The following is an 18,712-nucleotide window of genomic DNA, read 5'->3' as shown; positions in this document are numbered from 1 at the left end:
GTTCTCTGAACCTTGACAGCTCTTGCGTTGTCAGATATGGATCTAGTGCGGAGGTAGAGAAGGGGGTAGGGTGGGGTGGGAAAGGGGCCGTGGTCGTGCAAAATCATTCGTCAAGTTGCGCTGCTTGATGCCTGCGGAGTCAATGCGCCTCGGTGCTTTGTTTTAAAGAAGAGGAGATGGAGATATCATGCAGAGATCTGAACCTGCATCACAGTGTGGCACGTAAACGACGCTAGCTGCTAGGTTTAACTAGCAAATGGTGCGCAGCCCACACGGCGCTGTGGTTTCGTATCCGAGACGTGAGCTGTGTTGTGGTTGTTGTGTTCTGCATTGTGGTGTCCCGTCTCAACCCCAGTACGATTCCTCATCATCCTGTATTCCTTATAGCTACATTGTGAAGTGTGTGGTGGGATTAAACCCAATATGAATACGGGGGAGTGAAGGTGGGTTGGAGGATTATTGTATCTAAAGTGCACCTGAATATAATCCCTTTTAAATTGTACGCAAAAAGCAGCGTTACTTGTTGAGAAACCTAAAACTGCTCTGATTCTAACACTGCTTCAACGTGGTTACGAGGGTTTGAAAAGTCAAAATGCGTTTTGAAAATGCACGATAAACCAAAACCGATCTAGTGGATATTGGGGGCCTGAACGTGGGTGGAGCAGTATCGCGACTATGGGGTAACCGCAGAGTTCACCTCAGACAGGATGCATTGCCTGCAAGAGCATGGAGACAGAACTAGGAGCTGTAGGCGTCTGGATGACGCAGCTGACATCAACATGGGAGTCTGGTGTCTTCATCTCAGTCGCAGACAAGCGTGGGCACGTGCCCCACTTTTTTCCCCTCTGCCTTGCACCACCTCAGCTAATGTATCTCAAAACAAAGACAAGATTATTGCATTGAGACGCAGACCTACCGCGTGCTTTAATGGGTTTTGGATGCCATTGATGCCATTCTCCGTTCGGGTTTACGTCGTTCGACAACACCCCTTCGTCACGGCTAACAATTACCCGCCTGTTTGTCCGTGCACCCTCCCACCACTGTCCGGGAAAACATGCACTTCATTCCTCCGCTGAATCCAGACTCTGTTGATATTCCATTATTATTCTGAATTGTAATTAATTAACCTACTCTACCGTATAAATTGGACCTGTTATTTATTTATTTTTTTTAAAGAAAATCCCCCCCCTTCTTTGTATACATGCAAATTCCAAGAGTGTTTTGGAGCCAGAGCAGAAGCAGTTGTAAATTAGATGGCTTGGTTTGTTTGGTCGGATATAATGCATCTTTTGTTCTCACTGAGCACTGTGCCCTTAATTCATTTAGAGACGAAACGTCTCGGTGCGTGGCGTGCATTCATACTTGTGTTGGCTTCATGTTTAAATGTGCTGTGCATTCTCCTAGGGCAGATTAAGAGCTCTGGCTTGTTGCTGTGTGTGTATCCCCCCCCACACCCCCTCCCTCGTCTTTTTCTGAGATGGTGTATTTAAGCTGTGACTGAAAAGGAGATCCATTAATTTTCCCCAGGAGAATATAATCACTATTAGACTCTATTAGTTTGTGTGGTTAATTGTGAATAAATACATTTGTCTCTGATTTGACCCAAAAGACCTGGATTCTTATATTTGGAAGATATTACTAACATCAATTCACTAAATATTCAAACCCTGTGTATGAATCAGCCGTCCCACGTGACGTAGAGTGTGTGAGCAGCTGGGTCCCGGTCGGTGCCATAGTGGATCATTCAAAAGGTCAACGTTCAAAAATGTGTTCCAAGCAATTTCTAAGGCAGGTATCCCACCCGACACCGATAGCTTATCTTAATCTGTTTTGATGTCTCCTATTGCGTACCAGACTGAGTCGGTGACTGACCAGCTCATTACCACCGAGTTGTAATAGAGCTTTGTGCTCCAAGCCTCACACATCTTTCTAGTTACGATAACTGCAGATGAGAACAAACAACAGCCAGCAGTAATGAATGGCCAGATTTGAAACGAGTCAGGCCATTCATCCCCCCTCCCTCCCCAATAACTCGCTTTACTTCTCCACTGTCAGCTCCCACACAAGGCCAGGAGCCTGCATGCAGGCGCCTGCTTCACTCCTCCTCACCCCTCACTAACTGTGTGATTTCTCTTAATTAGGCCTAGCCTAGCTTGCTGAGCATTTGAGGAATGTGCATGAATATCAAGCGTGCTGGTGGGGAGAAGTTGAAGTGGCTGCGGAGGCATGGAGGATCACAAAAGCTACCACTGGTTCCCTGCCTTTGCTGTAAAGAACATAAAACATAGCAGTGACCATGAAAAGCTTTTTTTTTTCAGTAGCTTGGCTTTATTATGCTTGTTTTTCTTTTTTCTTTTTTGACCATGCTTTTCCCATTTGAGTTTTTCTTGCCAGCTTGGCTTGGGTCTGCAGTGAAGTGTTCAGTGGTGAAAGAGGGGGCATGAAATATAAAAGAAGGGTGGGCGATCACAGTACTCGAAGGCATTTTCACAGTGCAAAGTGTTTTGTTTTTCAGTGAATCGAGAAGAAGTTAGAAAGAGCAAAATGCAACAGGAAAGAAGTGGTGTCAAGGGTTGAAAAGGCTGGAGAATGGAGTACAGTGGTTTTGATAAAGCGGTCTGCAAAGCAATAGGAAGTGGTTCTTGGTGCTTCCATAAAAAGGCTAAGAATTGATCAAAATAAGTAACATCTAATCAACTACTCCAAGTGTAGCCTGTAGACGAACTTTACATCCGGACAGAGCCTTCTATCCGTAGTCCGCTTTCATCTCCTGAGCCCGGCAGACGTCTAGAAGCACTGGAGATAATATTCGTCATCAATTTCTCTCGTTAGCGATGTTCAGGATGTCAGTCCTTTGATGTATTTAATGGCTTTATATATCGCCGCCTCCTCCACTGTTGCCAGGTGTGTTGTAGTCATTTGTTTGGCTGTTCTTTCAGCCCAAAAATGGGTTGCATAATAATAATTAACTGAATATGAGCAGAAGCACCAACGCTTCACATTGTGCTGCAACCCAGACGATGTAGTTATCCCAGCTGCTGCTGTCTGAGTGTGAATCCCATTTCTTAGATTTACCCCTACCCCTTGTTTTATTTTATTGTGTGTCATTCTTGGAACGGTTCTACTGTGTGTAGCGGTTGACATCATCTCCTACGCAACAGGACATCCCTTCAAGAGTCCGATACTACATCAGAACACGAATAAAAAGGAGCAGTGCTTCATTCCCAGGCTACTTAAGGTAGATCTGCACAGAAGGTCTACAGCAATGTGGGATTCACCAGCACTCCTGAATTTAAGGTGTCACACTACTTCAGAAGTTATTATCGACCATATATTATTACGTCCTCCTAATTGTTTGCCGATTATGAAACAGAATTCAGCCCCCCCCCCCCCCCCCACCTTCCAATTCCACCTTAAATATTGCATTAACTCAAGAATGGCCAGGCACCAGAATGCAATTGGGTCACCGTTTTAAATAAGAACTGGAAATTAACACGCTACCTACCAAGATATCAGCTACTACCACCAGTGATATTTTCTGAAAAAGTAGTGAAAAAGAACCGAGGCCCCTTTTTCTGAAAAAGAACCGAGGCCCCTCCCCCTAGGCAAAATGGAGAAATGGGATTCACCCTAATTCTTAATAGTGTGAAGTGGTGTATATATTTAGATATAAGGTAGTAAACGTTCAGAGTTTGTGTTGACTGGGTCGCTATAATATGGGTTGCTTGGAATTCTTGCTGTACTTGAAGATTGCTTAACATTGTTACCAGCATAAATGGAACATTGATGGAAGTAGGCAATGAAATAAACAATATATTTTGATAAAGACATTTACTCTATGAACCACCATTACCCTTGAGATGTGCAGAAAAGCCTGCAGTGGTATTGCGTTTACGGTAGTGACAGGATACCATCATATTGTTCATACAGTGTAACCTGAGGAATGTGGGGTTCCTCAGGGTTTAATTCTTGGCCCTTTGTACTTTCTTGCAGACAAGGTGTACAAATAATTGAAGAGTAAATTTCTTCAAAAAGATTGATTAGATTCTGATTTTGGTTGTTAGCACGTGAACAGCGTTACAATGAGTGATTTCTTTATGGCTTTTTAGGGTTTCTGTCTAGCACCTGCTCATCTTCCTCTCCGGATGCCAGGCCATATTTTTCGAATTCCATCTTCCCATCCCTCCAGAGATCACTGAAGACAGATCAGTGGCTAATCGCCGATAGATTAGCACAGCTGTGTTATTGATCAGTGTGCAATGGCTGGTTAGGTAGCGCACTGTAGCAGCGCTGTGCCCCCGCACCATCATTCATCAGCCACCTCAACATTCAATTTGCACCCTAATGAAGCATGCCTTATAATTGCCTCCTAAATTTGCTCTAATGCAGCACGAGCCGCTTAATTAGAATGAATTAGACTGATTCGGGTTCTCGTCTACAGTTACGGTATTTTCCCGACCCTGTGTACTGTGCTGAGCCGGTGCTAATTTTTGTTTCCCGCTAACGGAGGTTAATGGGATTCGTCGGTCACGGTCACCCAGAGCTCCAGCTGCTTTGTCTGCCGTTAAGGGTGGATTGACCCTGCCCTCGTCCCAACCTTTTCCGTCTCTTGTCTCGATGGATGTCAGTCAAGTAACCCCCCCCCAGCGTCCCACCTCTGTACATCTACACACATACACACAGGGCCCAGCTGGTGACCTGGGCTGATGTGTTCCTCAGTGGCTACTGTGACATTGAGTTAATGCAAAGCCCTCTGGGTCCCAAGTGCGCCTCCACTGCTGCTCCAGCAGAACGTATCTCTGCCCTGAGTGAACCCAGCAATCAGCTGACCGCTTCTTTCAGGGTTTATGGAAGTAAACTCTGGCAGAGTTGAAGAGTATTCCCTATGTCCCATACTGTGGATTACTGCTGTGTTTGTAGTGTTGCTCATATCTTGCCGTGTTGGTTAGACTACACTGAGGGCCAGCTTTTGACAACCATTCACATATTTATATTCATCGTGCAATGTTAGGAAAGCTGTCCAGGTTCATTTTCTTGTGAATATACTATTAAACGCTTTAGTTTTAGGACTGGAAAGAGTCTTGCATGTCTGATTAATATTACATAGTGTTTACTGTATGCTTTACCAGTGTTTAAACAGTATACAGGAGACTGCATGAGGATATATGTAATATTTTACACATATAGCCCATAAATGGCATGCTACATCAGTGCAGACTTTACACAGTTCCAGAATATACTGTGTTTTATCAGTATAGACTAAGAGCTGTAATAGTGAGAGCTGTGTAGAGCATACTAAACAGTATATACTGTAAATCTCACTCTCGCTCTAGCTGTCTTTCTCTCGTTCTGTGTCACACTCTCTCTCTCTCTTTGATGTGTGATCTGTCCCAAACTGAAACAGACATCCATCACTAATGTGACACCGCTGACAGACAGGGCCATCTCTGTTCCGTTGATCATCCACCACACAGCAGACGTGCCACTCTCTATGTAGCGTGTGTGTGTGAGAGAAGCGTGAGAAGAATAGCACAGCTCTCATAGACAGACGCACTGAGCTCAGGTTGTGGATGACCAAGCCTGGTAATTCCAGCAATTACGAGACAGTGTTATTTTTCTGCCGAGGCTTTGGGAGTGTAAGCAGGGAAAGCACAAAGCCACAGCTCCTTCGTCTCCCAGCCGGCCTTGACCTTCCTTCAGGGACAGAGCAGCCGGCTTCTCTGAGTTTGGAGAGGGGGAGGGGAGGAGAGAAAAAGTGAGGAGAAAAAAGGGCACGAGAGCCAGAGTGAACAGACGACGCGTGTTTGCTGTTCCGCATGGGGCTGCTTTGAAGTGGCTCCCAGAGCGAGACGGCCATGCAGCTTATTAGTCTGTCTCTCTCTCTTTCTCTCTCTCTCTCTGTCATATAATATACCTTTCTCTACCTCTCCCCTGCTCTTCTCTTTTTCTCCACTCTCCTCTCTTTTGTGCTTTCTTTTTTCTGCTTGTTCTTTTTCTCTTCACACTTCTTAATCTTTAGTCTTTTTTCTTTCTTACTCATTTCTTTCTCTCTTTCTCTCTCTCTCTACCTCCTTCTACCTCTCTCTCTCTCATATATATGTAACATCTCTTCTCTCTTTTTCTCCACTCCTCTCTTTTGTGCTTTCTTTTTTCTGCTCATTCTTTTTTTCTCTTCATACTTCTTAATCTTTAGTCTTTTTTCTTTCTTACTCATCTCTCTCTCTCTCTCTCTCTCCTTGAAACAAATATTAGTGTGTATATCTATGCTCGACTGGTTCTCTCTCTCTCTCTCTCTCTCTCCTCTCTCTCTCTCTCTGTTATTAAATAGGGGAAGGCGGAGGTGGGGGTGTTAGCCTGGGCATGGAGCTTTTACAGGCTGAGAACACAATGGTTAAACTAGCATACGAGTCACGCTCATGAACCAAAGAGCCTCGGGGGAACAGTGCAGTACACACAACTACAGCATCGTGACTACACACACATACACACACACTATTTTCACTGCGTCATAGGCCGTTACCCAGCACAGTCCAGTACGCGCTTTGATTTTAACTAAACCAGCTATGCCTGTCGACCTTTGTAGCTGAAGAAGCTGTTCATATTACTTACATCCTATTTAATGGTTAAAGTGGAGGGTCCGTTGTTGCCACGTTATTTTGCTGCACATCAAAAACTGTCTGAATGTAGACCACATGCCTATAAATAAAATAATTAGACATGGGATTTGTCCTTTATTATGCCCTGATATAGGCTAGAGCGATCGCCACCGTGTCTCTGCAAGAGTACACTCCCTGTAGTTGTGCATGGTGGGATTGAAAGAGAGCGTTTGAGAGTACCCATAATGCACTGTGATTATTTAGCCATAAAAGAAATGTAATATTAGGAAACGTAAAGCCTTCTGTGTAGTGCTCTTTATTTGTGATGATGCAAACTGTGTCGTGCTGTTCAGTTCCCATTGCAGTGAATGGTGATTTTAGGGGTCATTTCTGTGTCCTGTGATAGATGATAGTGCTCTAATGTAGGGCATATTGATCAGGGCCCATTTCTATTCCCTATACTAGTGCTTCATTCTGGAGAATAGTGTTGGAAACCATTCTGAATAGTGTTCAAACCGCTGCTATTAAAATCTCTTACATTATTAAAACAAAACACTGTTGTTCAGTTTGCCGGAATGGCAGCTAAGGCAAGGGTCCCCTTGCGCAGGGGCTAATGGACGCAGAAAATACGCGGAGACAAGCAGGAGTGTGTTGTGTACACAGCTGCGAGTGTTAGTCAGCGCTGACGAGGCAAAAAGCCGCTAAACGTCTTTCCACGTTCTGCTCCGTTTCACACCAGCGTCAGCTCGAAATTCAGGGCTTCGGAGCGCCGCTCGCGTGAGGTTTTTGCATTTGTTTGCTGTAATTTTCCCAATTATAGCCCCCACGTCTGAGAAGAGGGAGGGCCTTTATTTGTGTGGGGATTCTTATTGACGGAGATGGGGAGGTTGTAGAAGGCCGTGCTGCTGGACTGTGGTGAGTCAGCACTAAGTCTTCTCCAGTCCAGCGTTGTCCGAGCGGCTCAGCATCATCCTTGGATTAATCACAAATGCTCAGCTCCAGAGAAAGCTGTTCGGCCCTCCCTTGCTTTCACAGCCAAACACCCCCCCCCCCACACCCCAACACACACACTCCCTCCCTCCCCGTGCTATCGTAATGAGCCTTGAATTTAATTAGGAACGCATTTGCGTGTATGCGTTGGGTCAGTGAGAAGTAGGATAAGAGCGTGAACGTCTGTTGCCCAGTCACTTCATTACCCCGTGCTTAATTTGAATAAAACTCTCGCTGCTTCCTTGGCCTCGCCTGTCTCTTGTGCTTTCATTCTTCTCTCTCTCTCTCTTTTGCTCCTTGGCTTCACTCTTTCACTTACAACTCTGCATTCTTTTACACCAGCATTTTCACCATTTTTTTCCCTTCCAGCCTCTCTCTCTCTCTCCCTCTCTCCCCTCCCTCTTTCTCTGGCAGTGTAGAGGCTCTCGAGGGAGCGGCCATAATCTGTTCCATCAGCGTTTACTACTGAACAAATTAACTAAGACAAGCGCCGGCGCTCCCAGCCAGCCAAACGCTTCCATTAGGAAAATTATAACGCTATTACACAGGCCTGCTTGGCCTCTCATATCCCACCTCCCCTCTCTGCATCCAACAGCAAGAGAACTGTCCCGTTCCCACCATCGCCAAACACAGTATCGCAGAATCGCCCCACGCTGGCAGCGTGCACGTTATATTGGTGAAGTCAGTAACACTGGCCCTCCACTGGGCTGTTGGTCGTAGCACTGTGTCGTCCATGTTGCCACAGGGGAGTGATATTACACACAAAAATACGTTTTTTAAGTGTTTTTGAGTAATGAATAATTACAAATTCTTTCCCTCTTGTCAATTTTTGGTAAATGTTGTGTAGAAAAATTTAAAATAGGGCTGGTCAAAAATTCAATATCAATTTATATCACAATGTTAAATGTTTCAATAACAATGATATTTAAACATATTTTCAATATTTCATTATACATCATTAAAGCATCTGTCACTGACTGACGTTCATTACAGGACACAGCCATCAGTTCACGCAGCTAAAAATGTAGTTTAAAAAATATTAATATTAGCAAACCCAAGAGGTTTATGTTTGAGGGTGATGTCTGGTTTCTTGTTTGTTCTTGGAATTATATCGAACACAATTAACAAATATATCATGATATACTAAGTGAAAGTAATACATTCACGATCCCCAACATCAAAATCACAGTCTTTAAATCATCTAAATCAAAACTCACACATGAGTACAATATTCTCCGGGTGACTGTCTGTGAGGAGTGTGGTGTGTTCTCCCTGTGTCTGCGTGGGTTTCCTCAGGGTGACTGTCTGTGAGGAGTGTGGTGTGTTCTCCCTGTGTCTGCGTGGGTTTCCTCTGGGTGACTGTCTGTGAGGAGTGTGGTGTGTTCTCTCTGTGTCTGCGTGGGTTTCTTCCGGGTGACTGTCTGTGAGGAGTGTGGTGTATTCTCCCTGTGTCTGCGTGGGTTTCCTCTGGGTGACTGTCTGTGAGGAGTGTGGTGTGTTCTCCCTGTGTGGATGCTCCGGTTTCCTCTCACAGTCCAAAAACACACGTTGCGGTAGGTGAATTGGCGACTCAAACGTTTCCATAGGTGTTTTTGATACAGATTTATATCCATCACTAATCACTGCACATCACACAGATTCTCTTGTGGCCAGATGCAATCAGACCCACACAGCACTGTTCCAGCACCTAGTCCCAAGCCTTTCCAAAAGACCAGAGGCCGGAATAAATTCACTATTAATTGTCTTGATTTCCAAAGCGGTGCCAGACTAGTTGTCTAAAAACTTTTGGGGATGTAGTGTATCAGTGTTTTTCGATTTTTCTCATGAGCGTGTGTATCTAGGGCCAGCGATGGGAGTGCGCTGATGAGTTGAGAGTTAATCATCTCTTCACGCTCCCACGGCGCCTCAGCTGGAGGAGCCCGCAGAGGCTCGGGTGCTAAATGAGGATCCGCGGGGCCCCCTGGTAATCAGGTTTTTTAAGTGATTAGCCTATTAGTTTGCATAATGGGCGTAGCGTCTGCGTCTGCTAATCACTCTCAAGGGTGCGCACCTAAGAGAGACTGAGGAGGAGGAGGAGGAGCGCAAGGAACGGTGTTCTCTCTTCCATGTTCCTGTTGCTCACTGTTCAGAGGGTGGCAGGGGGTTGGGTGGCACAGTGCCAGCTGGTATTGGACAGGAAGGGTCAGTGATTCGGGGGGCGGCGGAGAGGGGGCATGTTTGATCCCAAAACATGTAGCATATCAAAAACATTGTAATTTATTTCTCTCTCTCTCTCTATTTCTTGCTTGTTCTCACTCTGTCTCTCATGGGCTCTCTTTTTTCTATTCTTCTTTCTCTCTGTCATGGTCAATCTTCTTTCACACTTTCTCACTCTCTGATTTCTCTTTTAGGCTTCTTACTGTCTCACTCGGTCCTTCTCTGATTTTGCTCTGATTTTTCTGTCCTCCTTTCACTCTTTCAGGCTCCATCGTCCTCTTCTCACTCTCTCATTATTTCACTCTCTGATTTCTCGTTCTGGCTTTTAATTTCTCTCTGTCTCTCAAGCTTTGATGTTTCTCTAAGTTTTTCCACTCCCTGACTTACTGTCTTCTTTCTGTCTTATCTTTTGTGTTTTTCTCTCATTATTTTCTCTTTTTTTTCTACATAATTTCTCAAATTTGCTCTCCTCCCTATTTTCTGCAGTCTCTCGCTTCCTCTGTTTCTCTTTTTGCACTCTTTCTCACTTTAAAAGAAGCTTTGTTTACCTGATACTGAGTTCTAAACAGTGTAGGTTTTGACTGTATTTTTAGAACGGTGTGCATTAGGCTTGAAACCTGGGACATTGCTGGTGCTAATATAGGTTTGTCTTTTTATATCTTTTAGATTCTTTCACCTCTCTCTCTTTCTCGCTCTCTGTGACTCGCTCTCTAATGGGACAGAGAGAAGGAAGAGGGAGAATCCGAGACTGAGAGAGAGATATCACCAGTGTTGGTTTCAAATGTAATGCACATATCTCTAAATTTAGAGCCAAAAGCACCACCAGACTGGGGTGTACTGTTCTCACGAGTGAACACACAACCCCTGCAGAGTTCCTCTACCCATCTGTCAGCAGCTTGGTCAGCTCTATAAAACTCTATTACTCACATATAAAAAGGTAACAATAGCAGCAACCACTAATGGTGTGGAAAAGGCAAAGGAGGAGACTGGCTGTGTTTGGGGTTTGTTTGTGTTGTTGTTGTTGTGGTCTGCCTGTAGCAACCTGATTTCTATAATTTAGAGATCTGGAGTCCATATGCGAGTATGAGACGTGGGAGAGGTGTGGTGGGTGTGTGAACGTGTCACATTTAAGCATCACAAAATCTGAAACATTTATTTTCAGTGGATTATATCAAAACGTAGATATAGACGGAGTCTCTATTAGATTTATCCTGTGGAGAATGAGAGGATGCTCTGAAGCAGCTGCACGTGACTCAGAGGCCACTACGTCCAGAGGGTTATAAAGACACTCAACACTGGGTTGTGGAGCAAGAAACCACCATCCAGTACCTTTTGGGATGAGTTGGGGTTGTGTTTTCTGCTCCAAGACCAATCATCCAGGACCACTGGGTGACCTCACTGAAGCTTGGGTGGCCGAATACAGTAAAACCCACACTGCAATATTCCAGCATGTGCTGCATATCCGTCTGGGAAGCCAAGCTGTTGTAGCTAAAGCTTTGTGCCGTAGTTGGAGTTCATAGTTTGAACGTTGGGTAGAGTCTAGTGGAGGTGTTCGGTGGGAATCTGTCTGCTCAAAGTGTGTTTTGTTTGTCTGTGTATGCAAATGATGCCCCCCTGCTGAGCAATGTGTAATTACTTGCCCTTGTGTGTGTGTGTGTGCTTGTTTTTCCCAGAGAGAACTAGACGCCACCGCCACGCTACTGGCCAACAGACAAGATGAGAGTGAACAGTCCAGGAAAAAGCTCATCGACCAGAGCCGTGAATTTAAGAAAAACACACCAGAGGTGAGCATTGAGTTTACAGGCCTTAATGCAATGTCCCAGAACACTGTGCATCTATCTGACCCACATCTGTCATCAGTGTGAATGGACATGATCCCTGAAACAGGCGTCTACTAATCAATGATCCATGAATAATAATAAAAAAACAATATCATCGGTTCTCATTGGTGATTATTTGAGCCAATCTCTGTTATTTACTACAGTAAAAAAAGCTTCATTTCTGGATGTTATGAATATAACATGAGGGTAACAACCTACTACAGCACCTTTAGGGGGCGACAGTGAGTAATGTTTGTTTACTTGATCTTAATAGGGTTTCTGTTGGGACGTTTTGGACCTGCTCTATTCTGATCCACTTCAGGATTGTGCTCACATTCAACGATTTAAAAAAAAGTATCATTTGATAATCACAACTATTTATATAACACTTAATAATTACCGTATTATTCCGCCAGGCCGACAACAAATGAAAATCCTCTACAGATCCGTAACTGAGATAATTTCCTGAGTGTTGATGATTAGAATAAGAAAGTGATTAAAGACAGAGGCTTCAATGCCTCTATAGCGTTTGCTAGTCGCACTTCCCTCGGTGGATAATCGCAGCAGTGCCCACATGATAATGTAAACATAAGGACCAATCAGAAACTGATCTAGGAACTCGCATTAAAGCAGATCAGCTCTGATTTCTGATTTGAGAAGATCAGGTTTTTATTCACACAGGTTTGAAAGCTTCAGATTTGTGTCACGTTAAAGTAAGAAGTTAGATTTGTTCCACTTTGGCCTTTTGGTGTGAACTCAGCTGCCGTTTGTGTTTTATTTCCACTCTCTGTTTCTCTGCTGTTGTTTTCATAGGTTGTTTCTGTGGGGAGGCCTGAAGTGCCAGTGTGTTCTGTTGTTGTTGTTGTTGTTCTTGGGCAATATTGTGTGTGTGAGAAGGACTTGATGGTATTGCTGTTAGCTCAGTGAAGCGACGCAGACAGTGACTTGCTATTGTCTTTAATTGTCCCCTCCTCTTTAGTCTGATGAAGTCCTGGCTGACCCCGGTGAGGAACGCTTCTGTGCTCTTTCCTTTGTATTGTTTTGTTTTTGGTTCTTTCTCTCTCTCGCTCTCTGTTTCTTTCTCTCTCTCTCTCCTCCTCTCTTCCCCCCCCCCCCCTCTCTCTCTCTCTCTCCCCCCCCTCACTCTCCCCCTCTCTCTCTACCATATGCACACTCCTAACCATGTTATAACCATGGATTTAAAATGATCATCACAGTTTATGGTATTGTTTTTTGTTAAAAAGAATGCCACTGCGGGTCCTGTATAATAAATCTGCATGCAGGTCAAGAATAGAACACCATTTTAAATGTCAGTAACGTAGTACTCAGTATAGATTTTCATTTCTGTTTGTGATGCCACAGCCGGTCTGTTTGTGTAGTGGCTTCGTTCATTTTTAGAATTGTGTTGGTAATGCGAATCACATCATAGACGTTTGTGATAGACGTTTAAAAGTACTTTAAAAATCTTAACACCACAGTGTTGCACCGTCAGCTGTGGTTTTTGTAATTTAAATGCTGCTAGAGCCTGAGAAAAAGCCTCTTTAACGTTTTCTGAGTGCCTCAGGGCTTGATATTGAGGTCACTGTTTTTTTATTTGTTTATTTTTTACTGTCAGTTAGTCCATGTGTTTCAGTTTCTTATCCTCATAAATCTCTGAGCTTGTGGCCTGTTTCATGGGCATGAAGCATAAATACGGCTCGTCACCTTTGAGAAAAGCGCCTAACAGCTATTTTAGTTTCCACAATAAATCCATCAGCGATCAGAAGTGACTTTGGTTTTGGAGGGGGTTTTTTTTGTGTTTCTTTTTTTTCCCCTCCTCGCCTCAGAAGACTGAATCCCGCTCGTTCTCTTGAGAGCTGTTTTACTTTGACCTACTTTGTTTACCGTCGAACGTGTGACGTTCCGGCTAAGCGCGGTCATTTGGGAATCTCGTCTGCTATTCCCAAACCCACCCCCCTTCCTCCCTCGCCGCCTTCCTCACGGGACTGTTGTTTAGTTGCGTGCTCCCATGGCAACGGGCCTGCTGGAGCGCGACTGGAAACAAAGCGTTGTTGTTGTTGTTATTATTTGGAATGTTGTAATGAATAATTAATGAGGTCGTGAATTATTTATGAATGAGTAGGCAGAGGCTCGTGCGAAAGCTCCCCATTGAGAGTCGAGGGTCGGAGGGCCGCTGGGAAGGTTGAGTGGAAAACGTGTATGACATGAGAGCGTGAGCCCTTGAAGGGGGGAGAGGGGGGTATTCCACAAAGCAGGATCAGTTCGTTAGCTCGATAGCTTTAGCCAAAGGCTAACGTGGGAGGGTGTTCAGACTTTTCATATACACTAATCAGCCACAACATTACTGCCACCTCCTTGTTTCTATTCTCTCAGCTCACTTGACCACACAATTCTACAATTACAGACTGTCATCCACATGTTGCTCTGTATACTTTGATTGTCCCCTGTTCTTCAGTGGTCAGATCCGTTCTTTTGTGGAGGGAGGTGGATCATTCCCAGTGCTGCTGGAGTTTTTAAACCAGTTTGACCAGTTTGCAGTTATTAAACTGGACTGAGAATTGTCCACCAACACAATCACTATCTGCAGGATAGGCCTCTCTTATTGTGGTTTGATCATTGCCTAGCAACAAACTTTTAAAGTCCTTCTAACTGAAGTTAAAAATGTTTTATTTTTTCCTCCTCCTCTGAAATGCCAGTTTGATATTTAAGATAATTCAGATATTAATAATGTGCTTTAATCATTAATCGCACAACAATGTGGTGAAATTCAGACTCTGCATTTAACCTACACTTGGCCATGAACCGACACACACACACACCCCTTCCAAAATAACATTACTGGTATTTAAGGCTGGGGGTTTTAGAAGTGAGAAACGTACTGATCAGTAAAGCAGTGTTTATCTAAATCTACTGAAGCAAAACTAAAGTACACAATTATAAATATAAGGTGAAACCTATGATTATTATTAGAATTCGTGACCCCTTAAAACTTACCCATTTGTATTTTAGCTAATTAAGATGTAGCTTAGGATTTAACCCTCAAAACACTGTGCTTTAGACCCGGAAAATGACCAGGTTGCATCTTCACGTAAATCCACACCGCGTCCACAGAGCTTCTCCTGTCTTTGTTCTTACCCAATTTCTCTGGTCATTTTTCTACCCCCCACCCTGCTGTTTGGGTGTAAAGCTCTGGCGTGTAATAATCCGCCGGTCAGCGATGTTCAGGGACCAAAAGTGTCGATGCAGGTGGACGATGAGGCGCTTATCAGCATTGAACAGGCCTTAATGGGGATTAGGGCTTCAGGAGGAGAGTAGGCTGGGGGTTGAAGTGCTGGCCTGGCACCCTGGTCAGCGCTCGAGGACCTTGATGTTTTGGTTGAGCAGCGTTTAACACCTTTCCCTTTGTGTGCCATCTGCTTTAAAGAAACGTCCCCTGATTCAATCCTGTACTGAAGAAGACTACAGTGGCCAAAGATTTCTGGACGTCATCTAACATTTCTTCTGGAGTTAAGGGCATTAATAGAATTTATCTCATTTTTCTGCAGCGATAGAAAGCTGTACATCTGGGACATTGCCGTGAGGATCTAATTGCATTCAGCCTGATGTGATTACCATGTAGGTCATGTACAGATGTTATATGTCTAATAGCAGTCAGTCGTTTTCTCTAATATTTCTTCTCCATGTTATTCAACAGACACCTATTGGCTTAGATTTAGTAAACTTGCTTTCAAAATGGCCACCCCCAAAGGGAGACCCGCTCTGGGTTGCATAAACTGGTTTATTCAGTGTCTACAAAATAGTTTGATTCTTAATTTCATGTGAGCCATTTTTTTTAAATGAAGATCATTTATTTCTTGGTTTTTTACAAATCTCTTTAAAGCTTTCTGAGTACTCTTCCATGAGCCCTAATGAATTTTCAGTGTCTCTTTTAAAGCCAGTGGCTCTGTGGTCTACATGGTGTTTGATCATCGCCAGTGGCTGGACCCCCCTCAGGCGCACGGATCCTTAGTCTCTTCGTCCCCCCGCAAACCCCTCCATGCTTTGTGGTGAAGCTCAATGGCGCGGCTGTGTCCAAAATGTTGGGGGGCGTGTAAATAAATAAAGCGCAAGGCCATTGTGTCTGTCTCTGTGTTGTTTTCATCTGGCCCGGGCGCTTGTTTGGAGGCGACAGGACGACTGAGGGCTTGTGGAAGTCATTACTGGTGTCTTCATGCTGGGCAGGAGATATAAATCACCTTCTGTTTTGGGTCAGACGTGCTCTTCACAAAGTCAGACGGACAGATTTTCTGTTTCACTTTCCTGGCACCAAGCTCCATGAGTAAAAGCATTGATAGAATGAACGGTAATGCGTTTTTATTTGGATGTTTAAGAGCTCCCAATTGACGCAGTTAATTACTTGGATTGTGTGAATGTATAGAACCAGACACAATTGCTCTAACTTTTCTGTGGGGGATTTTGAAGAGTGCTGGAGCTTTACACTTTGCTGTTACTTACAGCATTCTCCCGTGTGTTCTTTGCTTTAAAAAGTTGTATTTGATCGAAGGGGATACAGTTCGCGTCACTATTAGAGCAAGATACCTGGTGCTTTGTCAGACTTTAGCATTCAGTGTAACTTCTCTCTCTCTCTCTCTCTCTCATTCTCTCTCTCTCTCTCTCTCTCTCTCTCCTCATTCTCTCTCCTCTCTCTCTCTCTCTCTCTCTCTCTCTCTCTCTCCTCATTCTTTCTCTCATGCTCTCTCTCATTCTCTATCTCATGCTCTCTTATGCGCTCTCTCATTCTCTCTCTCTCTCTCTCTCTCTCTCTCTCTCTCTTATGCTCGCTCTCTCTCATTCTCTATCTCATGCGTTCTCTCTCTCTCTCATGCTCGCTCTCTCTCTCTCTGTCTCTCTCTCTCTCTTTCTCTCTCTCTCGTGCTGTCTTTTTTAAACACAAACACCAACACACACGTGCACACCCCAGACTTCGCATTTTTCACTGAAATCCATTTCTTTCATGTCTGTGCACATCTATAATTTACACGCAGTGCTTTTAGGAGAGGCAGGGGCCAGAGGTTCAGAGAAGTGTGTGTGTGTGTGTGTGTGTGTGTGTTGGAGGTTGTCAGGGTGTCTGGTGAAGAGGAGTAGAAAGGAGAAGTCTACACTAGATCTGGAGAAGGTGGAAGCGTAGAAGGGCTGTATATATGAATTTAGGAAAAAAAAAACCTGGAGCTGAAGCAGTTACACAGAGAGAGAGAGAGAGAGTGAGAGAGAGAAACAGAGGCAGGTCTCACTGCTCTAATCATGCCACTCAGAGCTACACACACACACAATATGTCTCCCCAAACAAGATGTGTGTGTATTAGCGCTGGACAGTATATCCTCTATACTGTGATATTGACACGGCGAACTCTCTAGGACCGAAAAGCAATATTTCCTCCAGTGTCTAATGGTGTTTGCTACATCAGGGTTATTCCCTCAATGAAAGCAGTGACCCCTCTGTGAGTTTTTGGGATTGTTTGGAAAAAGCAGGACGAAGCGCATTAAAAAACATATAATAACAGGCTTTCTATCTGTTGTTGCCACACTGTAAAAACTTCACTGTATCGCTGTAGAGGGCTAGTTTCCTGTGCTGGACCAACCATTAAAACTAGGGCGTGAATCGATTTTATATTTTTGGATATTTCCAAAAGCTGTTTAATGGCCCGTGCTCCTCCTCAACCTTCAAGTGTTAAACCCAAAGTCATGCCCTTAAAACACTGGCTGTTTATAGGAGTCTGAACTTCGTGAACGCTTTGACAAGAGACTGAAGCAAATGTGCATCTGTTCAAAAGTTAAAAATGCTGAGAGGTACAGGAAGGCAGTAATCTGTAGGGGAGTGTGTGTGTGTGTGTGTGTTTGAGTGAAAGAGCTGGCAGTAGCACCTCCCCCATCTTTTTGGAAAAGGGAGTTGCATTAACCAGGCACTCTTATCTCTCCTTAAAGGTCATTCATGCAGGGGGAAATTTTCAGCTTTTATTATTTGCCCATATTTTCCCCCCATTAGTTAAACAAATACAGGTGGACAATGGGGGCCGGCGGCGGCGGCTGACCTAATCTGAAGAGTGACCTTCAAAGCCAGGAGAGAGCCGCATTGTGCCGAGCTGAAGGCTCATTTTTCACCTCAGGAGCCGGCGGATGTACCTACAAGAGGTGCCTAGGACTAGGCCAGCGTGTTTCACTAATACGGCCTCTGGATCCGCAGCCGCAAGTCAGATCGGCTCACGCTTACACAGACCAGAGCACGGCGTACGTGTGTTAGACAAGGACGAGGAGCTGCGTGGAGGGTTGTGTGTCATAGAGGATGAAGCTGGTGTTACGTTAGAGAGGGGTTTAGTTTCCAGCTCGGGCAGAGGGAGCACACTGTGCATGATTTCAGTTGTAATTGCTCTGGAAGATAGTCTCTGCCAATGAATGTAAACGGAAATGTACATAAATTATCACAGGAATTGTCAGGAGCGAGGGGCGGATTGAGGAAGGCGGACGCATTCGCTAAAACACGGGTTCTTTTAATTAAACAGCGGCAACAAGACAAACAGAGATGAACCTAGACATATTAAGCTAAACAACAAGACAGAGAACTGGAATATAACGAAAAGGAGAATAACACTAAACGACAGGACCTCACGGAGAACACGACAAAACAAACGAGAAAGGAGAAACTGTGGAGACAGACGGACAGACTTGAAAACACGACTGACTAAACATGACAAACGAGAATGTGAATCAAAATGTACGACAAACAGGACGTGACACAATAGGGCTTAAATACAGAGACAAACGAGACACACCTGGACAGATAACGAGGACGGGTAACACATGACACGGACGAGGAGGCGGAACAAAGGCGGAGACTCGAACATAAACAAAACGGAGCCATGTGCAAATAAAGCACATGGCGGGGACAACAAACTGACAGGACGAAGGCGTGACAGATGCCCCCCCCAAGAACGCGCAACTCCTGGGCGCGTACTCCTAAACCCCCCAGGAGCTGGCACAGGAGAGGGCACGGAAAACAAGACAGGACAACAAACCAACGGGTGACAGGACTCAGGACAGGACGGGAACAGACACAGGAGCTGGGGACACGACAGG

The 18,712-nt window shown here is 44.5% G+C and overlaps 1 protein-coding gene across 3 annotated transcripts in view; it reads left to right on the top strand.

The window, feature by feature from the left end:
• LOC136675517 (protein CASP-like) overlaps window positions 1-18,712 on the top strand; it is a 163,898-nt gene that overhangs the window by 26,620 nt on the left and 118,566 nt on the right. For all 3 annotated transcript variants that reach the window (XM_066652082.1, XM_066652081.1, XM_066652080.1), the window contains exon 2: window positions 11,456-11,566. In XM_066652082.1, the coding sequence (XP_066508179.1) occupies window positions 11,456-11,566 (111 nt within the window). The remainder of the gene's footprint in view (window positions 1-11,455; window positions 11,567-18,712) is intronic.

Source organism: Hoplias malabaricus, chromosome X1, assembly GCF_029633855.1.
Source record: "Hoplias malabaricus isolate fHopMal1 chromosome X1, fHopMal1.hap1, whole genome shotgun sequence".
Taxonomy (NCBI): Eukaryota; Metazoa; Chordata; class Actinopteri; order Characiformes; family Erythrinidae; genus Hoplias; species Hoplias malabaricus.
This window is presented reverse-complemented; position numbering and strand designations above follow the sequence as displayed.